The following is a 7,460-nucleotide window of genomic DNA, read 5'->3' as shown; positions in this document are numbered from 1 at the left end:
CGTATGACGGGAATATAAATAAAAAAGAAACGAAGGAGTCATTAAGCACTACATCTGTTATATCCTGAGAAATGTCAGAGAACTGTGAAATCTATCATCAGAATAAAATAAAATTCAGAAAAAAAGAAATCAATACAGGGAAGTAGAAGCTGAGCAAAAGCAATGTTTATATACATGTTGGTATTTAGTATATAATAGGTTGTATTCCATTTGTTCCCTTTTTTGAGTTAACATTGTTTAACCCTGTTATTTTTACGTGGATGTTTGCTTTCTTCTATATATTGATCATTTAAATACAAGTAATTTGATCATCAAAGTTTAATCATCTGTTATTGATAATTGGATTAACCATTTTAAAATTGATTTATATGTCCATCCCTATGGTATACCTCTACACATAAGAAACATAAAAGGGGCCTTCAATTCAGTAAATCTTTTATCTAAATGATACAAATGTATACATTTGTAAATATTGGGACTTTATGACTACACCAAGAAGGAAGGAGTAACATCTCTGTGATTTGTAAAATATATATTTTTTATCCCAAAACACTGAGTACCAGTTTGGACCAGTAAGCAATCCTGACCAATAGGCAGAATCTGCCTGATAAAGAAGCAACACACAACATGTGTAAAGATCAAATAGGAAAATTTATTCTGTACACATATATCATCTAGCTAACACCGAGGCTGTGTGGCACTCGGGACAGATCCCGGGGGTGCTTCTTCCGTCCTCTTCCCATATCTCTGTCACCTAACAAGTCCTTACGTCCCTTAGTACAGGGTATTGACAATGACCGGAGACTCGGCATCACCAGCATCTTTGGTTCGACTCTGTACATTGTAAACACGCACCGTCACATGTCAATCTGTTATCTCCGTACGTCTCATCCCCCGTACATCTCTGTATGTCTCTGTCTATCTCCCTCCTTGTGTCACGTTGGAACCAGCTTCTGAGATTCAGTCCGAATCACGTTGATCAAGTCTTGGTTAATCAGGAAAATGAAACGCAAGCTTGAGATCTGAAACAAGAACAGAAACAAACTGATTAATTCACTGGTCCTACTACAATGGACTACAGAGAAATGAATGACTATTAAGCAAAAGTCATCTGTACAACCTAATAATATTAAATACCTCTCAAACATTTGCATTTACTTCTGAACTAGTTACACCTCTACAACACACATAACCAGAAACTAGATATACCTCAACCACACATATAACCAGTAACTAGATATACCTCAACCGCACACATAACCAGAAACTAGATATACCTCAACAGCACACATAACCAGTAACTAGATATACCTCAACAGCACACATAACCAGAAACTAGATATACCTCAACAGCACACATAACCAGAAACTAGATATACCTCAACAGCACACATATAACCAGAAACTATATATACCTCAACAGCACACATAACCAGAAACTAGATATACCTCAACAGCACACATAACCAGAAACTACATATACCTCAACAGCACACATAACCAGAAACTAGATATACCTCAACAGCACACATAACCAGAAACTAGATATACCTCAACCACAGAGTTATTGTTGAGTTTCTGCTTGTTCCCAGCCAGTATGGCTTTGCCATCGACGTAAAATGGCCGCTTGCCCTCATTGGCTAGAAAGAAGTCTCCATTACTGCGGAGCTTGATGATGCCCTGGCGGCGGGAGATCTTCCAGGCGGGACCCTCCAGGGACAGGTCCACATCTATCTGATTGTCCTTGGTAGCTCTACCTAACGTTATCTGGAGGTGTACAATAAGCATTAGTTTTAATATTTAATTCATGACAAACACAAAGTATGTAGATGTATAATGAACACGGATCGACCAGCAGGAAAATAGTCAATATGAGTTCTATTCAATAGTACATGTTTGTAGTTTTACAAAGACCTTTTAGACTAATTTATAAAGACATCACAGAATGCACATTAGTATTTATGAAGATACCATAATACTCATGAATAAGCTTTACATGCAGAACTATCCAATTGTTCTTAAAGACTTCCCTTCATATTACCTAGGAAATCCTAAAATTCTTAGTCACAATAAATTTTATTTAAATTGACCACCAAATTATTTGAAATCATCCTGTTTTTTAGTGCAAAGATATGGTAGATATTCTGGTGGTGTACTGACCTCCTTTGACCTCATTAAGTAACGGACCAGCCTCCCTCTCAGCACAGCCAGGGTCTGGTTATCAAAGTCCTGGGGACTGATGCCTGTAAGGATAACAGGGGTCAGTATGAAACTACTGAGGAATATACACTCAGGTTAAACAGTCTATAGAGTATTACGGAGGTGAAGCAATTTATTTTATTATACTTTCATGTTAAATACTGAAATCTGATTGGTTTAGACGCAGTTGTTAATCCGTTCTATTACCCTCAGCGTTAGCAACACACTTGGCAACAGGTAACACAACGAATTGTTAAATGCGCGTAAATTATGCACGTACGGTTTGCCGTAGAATTCACTTCATTTCTATATAAAAGCAGTAAAATTTTCTTTAAAATTAAGACATTCAGTATAATAAAATAAATAGTGCCTGTTTGGAAGGGTAACTGTTGAAATTGACACCCCTCGAAAACCATTGTCAACCTCCGCTTCGCATTGGTTGACAATGGTTGTCTCGGGGTGTCAATTTCAACAGTTACCCTCCCAAACAGGCACTATTTATATAGTGCATATCAATAGACAAAACTAGTCGCATAGCATTACAAATACATTGTACATATGTAAAAGTCTCACAAATTCTTGATATTTCATTAAGGAGGAATAGTTTCTCAAGAAATAATGCAGTGAAGTAGAAATGGCATTGTTTTCTACATCTGTTGTCAACAATGTTCTTTGCATCTGCAACTGCTCTGAATCAAAGTCAAGTTAAATCAAAACTCAAAGGAGTTATGATTTAACAATGTAGAGGTAGTTTAAGGTTGACCACCAGGACCTTCCCGTAATGACTTAACAATGTATATGTAGTTTAAGGTGTCCACCAGGACCTTCCGGTAATGACTTAACAATGTATATGTAGTTTAAGGTGTCCATCAGGACCTTCCGGTAATGACTTAACAATGTAGGTGTAGTTTAAGGTTGAGCATCAGGACCTTCCCACAATGACTTAACAATGTAGATGTAGTTTAAGGTTGTCCATCAGGACCTTCCCGTAATGACTTAACAATGTAGGTGTAGTTTAAGGTTGAGCATCAGGACCTTCCCGTAATGACTTAATTATGTGGGTGTAGTTTAAGGTTGTCCATCAGGACCTTCCCACAATGACTTACTGATGTAGGTTTAGTTTAAGGTTGAGCATCAGGACCTTCCTGTAATGACTTAATTATGTGGGTGTAGATTAAGGTTGTCCATCATGACCTATCTGTAATGACTTAATGATGTAGGTACAGTTTAAGGTTGACTGTCAGGACCTACCTGTCACACTGTCCACCAACACCTGCCATTTAGGAAGCTCCTGTTCCAGGTGTCGAATCTCGTTCTTGTTTCTTCTGTCAGACACAGAGAGTTCTGTAAGAGTTTATACACAGGCTTATAGAACCATACTAAATTACAGGTACCGGTACTTGCATTCCATGTAGAACAAAAATCTATTTATTGTAAAAAGAGTAAAACCTATTATCAACAACAAAGTATTACCAGGGACCTTTTATTCACTTTATGTCCTCTTCATAAGGAGATTATTTTGAAATAATTTATTATCAAAACTTTGATGATCATTAAATTATTCAGCTACTACTTTCAGCAATTACTGAGCATGATATAACATGGCATCAGATGCCACATACTGTAAACCTATTACTTTTGGCTGTGTATTCTTTTTAGTGTTTTTGGCTGAAAGAAGCTTCCATTACATTAAAGAACACCACTTAATGCCAGACAAGTGCTACTGGTACATGTATTTCAAATTCATACTTACTTGAAAAACCAGTTTCTGTCGCATATCGTACATGCTGGATTTGATATAATGTTACATTAACAGTAAGTGTTACTGTCCAGTTAGTTTGGTTTAAATTTGCAAAAATAATTTTTTAACATGTACCATATACTATGTATTAATCTTAAATAAAGCGAACTTAATTGTGAATGCAACCTTGTACATGTACATTGAGGTCATGTGATTTGGAACTCTATTAATCATTGCCATTCAATCTTACCTTGTTCCAGGACATCATCTTTGGGTTCTCTACAATAAAAAATTGTGTAAAGCCCATAATAAAACATACATAAATTACGATTTATATAATTTGGAAACAGATAGATCTATTGATTGTAGGAACCAATGGTCATTCAAATTTACAAAATGATTGGCAATGTCACCATTCAAAAGCAGTCCATCATTTGACAAAGACTACTTGGTGTGCAGGTTATTTGGTAAATACCATGTTTCTTATTTTGAGCTATTTATGTTATGGTAGAAGTTAGGTAAGCAGCTGTTTACCTTAGTTCTTCATCATTCATCATCTCCTCAGCATCAGAGAAATTCAGCACGTGGTCCCCGCGAGGAATGGGCTGCACTGTCAACAACAGGAGGAGTCGATCAATATAGAGCCAATTACCCAGCATCAAACCACATTTATGTCAATGATGTGTTACCTGTATGAGGTACAGGTAACATGTTGTGATTACAGGTACACGGAGCATGACTTACCTGACTGGTCGGGCAGCAGGTGGTACTGTTTCAGCAGTAACCAGTGGTTGTGCAGCGCCTTGGCCGTGCGCAGCGGGTAGAACGTGTCTGGGTTCTGTTCTAGGAGCTCCTGAAATATCTCCACTGTTGGCTGACTGGTCTAAAAAAAAAAACAAGCTTCATAGTGAAAGACAGGGATATCAGCATTACAGATTCAGTAATTTTTACAAAACGCAAATTAGAAACAACATCGTAGTGCACATCACTAGCAGTAATGCTGAATAATGATAGTTTTATTGGAAATAAATGAGAGAAAAGTTTTTAGCACAAATCTTATGATAAAATGGTTACTCTAATAAAATGTATTAAAAGAGTTCATATAATATCAATGACAACAGAGTAGCTTGGTAATGTCTTAAGTGTAAAAAAAAAAATCTTGACTAATTTTTTTAACTCACTGTCGGAGTACAGGGTGAATTTTAATTGGAACCTGTACAAGTATATATCCATGAGAGAGCAGTATAGGTCTATGTAGTCACTGTAGTGTGTAAAGCTAACTATGACTCTCACTTTAAGAGGTTGACTTTTAAATGGGATTACATGTGTATATCTCTCATTCATATGAGAACTACAGGTACATGTAGTGTGTAGACGTACCGAGGACACGGTGCCCATCAGAGACTCCTCCTCTGTACTGTAGAGAGCACGCGACTGGACCTCTGCCACAACATCGGGGTGGAGCTGATTCATGGCCTGCACAGCTAACCTGTCAACGATTCATCAACATTAACTCTACAACTATACAACACAGTCACAGATTTGTATACACCTTTCTTCCTTTTTGGTTTAGGAATTAATCTTATTTCCGCCTAAGTTTACGATTAATAAATCATGAAGCAGTTTTAACATGTAAAAAATTCAAATGAAATGTTAGTTGAATAGCACATATATTATACTGTGACTCAGCAAAGTTGTGTGTTACTACTTACTTTGATATGATTGGGTCATACAGCAATGCATACCACCTCTCCTGAATTTCCTTGAGGGTAAATCTACAAGAGAACTTGACCCCTAAATGGACTGCTGTCAGGTCATTTGTCTACAAAACAGAAAATCATAAAATGTCAATCTTCATACTTGTGAATAAATGTTTGAAGAAAGTTTCCACAGTACAGGTATATTTGATAGCTAAGTTTACACGGTACAGGTGTATTTGATAGTTTAGTTTACACGGTACAGGTATATTTGATAGTTTAGTTTACCCCGTACAGGTATATTTGATGGTTTAGTTTACACGGTACAGGTATATTTGATAGCTTAGTTTACACGGTACAGGTATATTTGATAGTATAGTTTACACGGTACAGGTATATTTGATAGTTTAGTTTACACGGTACAGGTGTATTTGATAGTTTAGTTTACACGGTACAGGTATATTTGATAGTTTAGTTTACCCCGTACAGGTATATTTGATGGTTTAGTTTACACGGTACAGGTATATTTGATAGCTTAGTTTACACGGTACAGGTATATTTGATAGTATAGTTTACATGGTACAGGTATATTTGATAGTATAGTTTACATGGTACAGGTATATTTGATAGCTTAGTTTACACGGTACAGGTATATTTGATGCTTAGTTTACATGGTACAGGTATATTTGATAGTTAAGTTTACCTGCTGAATAGCTGTGATGAGGGCAAGGTCATCTTGAGCCTTCCACCTTCCCAGGTCTTTGGTCGAGGCAGGTGCTGGAGGCTGTGGAAAAAGGAAAAACATCTGTGTACATTTCCTGTTCAGTGTGCATATAACTAGAGACTCTTTTAGAATATTGAGCATTGATCAGTTAAGGAAACTTTGTCGGTAACTCAGAAATTGATACCTTTTGTTTCTTGGCTCGTTTTGCTGCTGAATTAATAGACTTGGAAACCTAACGAAAAATTGAAAGTAATAATTAATAAATAACCGGTAAAAACGAGTATAAACAGTTTTCAATTAAAAATGTCTTATGAAAAACCATTGTGAATGGACCAGGAATTGAACATGGGTTAAATCTATAGCAATTGTCAGGTCAAAACCAATTTGCTGACTAAGAAGATAAAATGATCTCATAGAAATACATGTATCTAGGTAACCTAATTCTGATTAAAATGCCCAATTTTATTGGTCAATGGATTAACGAATTCATCTTCATACTATACCGTAAATTGCCCATGTCACATTATGATGATGTAGAGAATATATTAATTCCCTTGAAATTACATTTCAATTTTATAAAGATTTTTCAGAATTAATTGTAGAAAATCAAAATTTAATAAATGAAATTAATTTAATTTCACATATTTATCAAAACAATCCAATCAAATTTATACTCATGACCTGCAGAACATTTAATAGCCTGATCAAAAAAAGTTAAAGGAACCAATAGTTGTTGACAATTTTTTTTTACACACACCATCTTGTTAAGTACTATGGTGCAAACCTTCTTCTTTTCGGGAGGTGGGGCTGGGGGCTGTTCTTTTTCAACAGCTGGCTCCAATTTCTCCAGAACTTGTGTCACTGTGGATAACTTTGTCATTCTCCCTCTCTCTGTTTTAATCAAACTACTTTCTACGACTTCATCATCGAACTTCTTGCGCTTGATGGATCTTGAAGAGGTTCTCCGTGGTTCCTGGGCCGAGTTTTGACTCTGGGGTGGTAGAAGCTGACTGATGCGGTGCTTTGGGGTTCCCTCTGTGACAGACCCAGACTGACTTTGTACTGAGGGTAGGGACTCTAGAGATGTTGACTGGTCGTC

At 36.5% G+C, this 7,460-nt stretch overlaps 1 protein-coding gene across 2 annotated transcripts in view; it reads right to left on the bottom strand.

Moving 5' to 3' along the window:
- Window positions 1–632: 632 nt before the first annotated feature.
- Window positions 633–7,460, bottom strand: part of LOC105321679 (microspherule protein 1) — a 7,282-nt gene continuing 454 nt past the window's right edge. Inside the window, exons 2-13 of one of the 2 annotated variants that reach the window (XM_034447058.2) lie at window positions 7,119–7,460; window positions 6,546–6,593; window positions 6,341–6,421; window positions 5,653–5,762; window positions 5,321–5,429; window positions 4,685–4,823; window positions 4,475–4,550; window positions 4,191–4,219; window positions 3,451–3,543; window positions 2,161–2,243; window positions 1,552–1,767; window positions 633–1,022 (exon numbers count right to left, since the gene is read on the bottom strand). The exon at window positions 7,119–7,460 is cut by the window's right edge and continues 2 nt beyond it. In XM_034447058.2, coding sequence (XP_034302949.2) covers window positions 936–1,022; window positions 1,552–1,767; window positions 2,161–2,243; window positions 3,451–3,543; window positions 4,191–4,219; window positions 4,475–4,550; window positions 4,685–4,823; window positions 5,321–5,429; window positions 5,653–5,762; window positions 6,341–6,421; window positions 6,546–6,593; window positions 7,119–7,460 — 1,413 coding nt within the window. In that variant the 3' untranslated portion in view covers window positions 633–935. The remainder of the gene's footprint in view (window positions 1,023–1,551; window positions 1,768–2,160; window positions 2,244–3,450; window positions 3,544–4,190; window positions 4,220–4,474; window positions 4,551–4,684; window positions 4,824–5,320; window positions 5,430–5,652; window positions 5,763–6,340; window positions 6,422–6,545; window positions 6,594–7,118) is intronic. The other variant, XM_034447059.2, reaches the window with a different exon arrangement.

Source organism: Magallana gigas, chromosome 2 (genome assembly GCF_963853765.1).
Source record: "Magallana gigas chromosome 2, xbMagGiga1.1, whole genome shotgun sequence".
NCBI classification, from domain to species: domain Eukaryota; kingdom Metazoa; phylum Mollusca; class Bivalvia; order Ostreida; family Ostreidae; genus Magallana; species Magallana gigas.
This window is presented reverse-complemented; position numbering and strand designations above follow the sequence as displayed.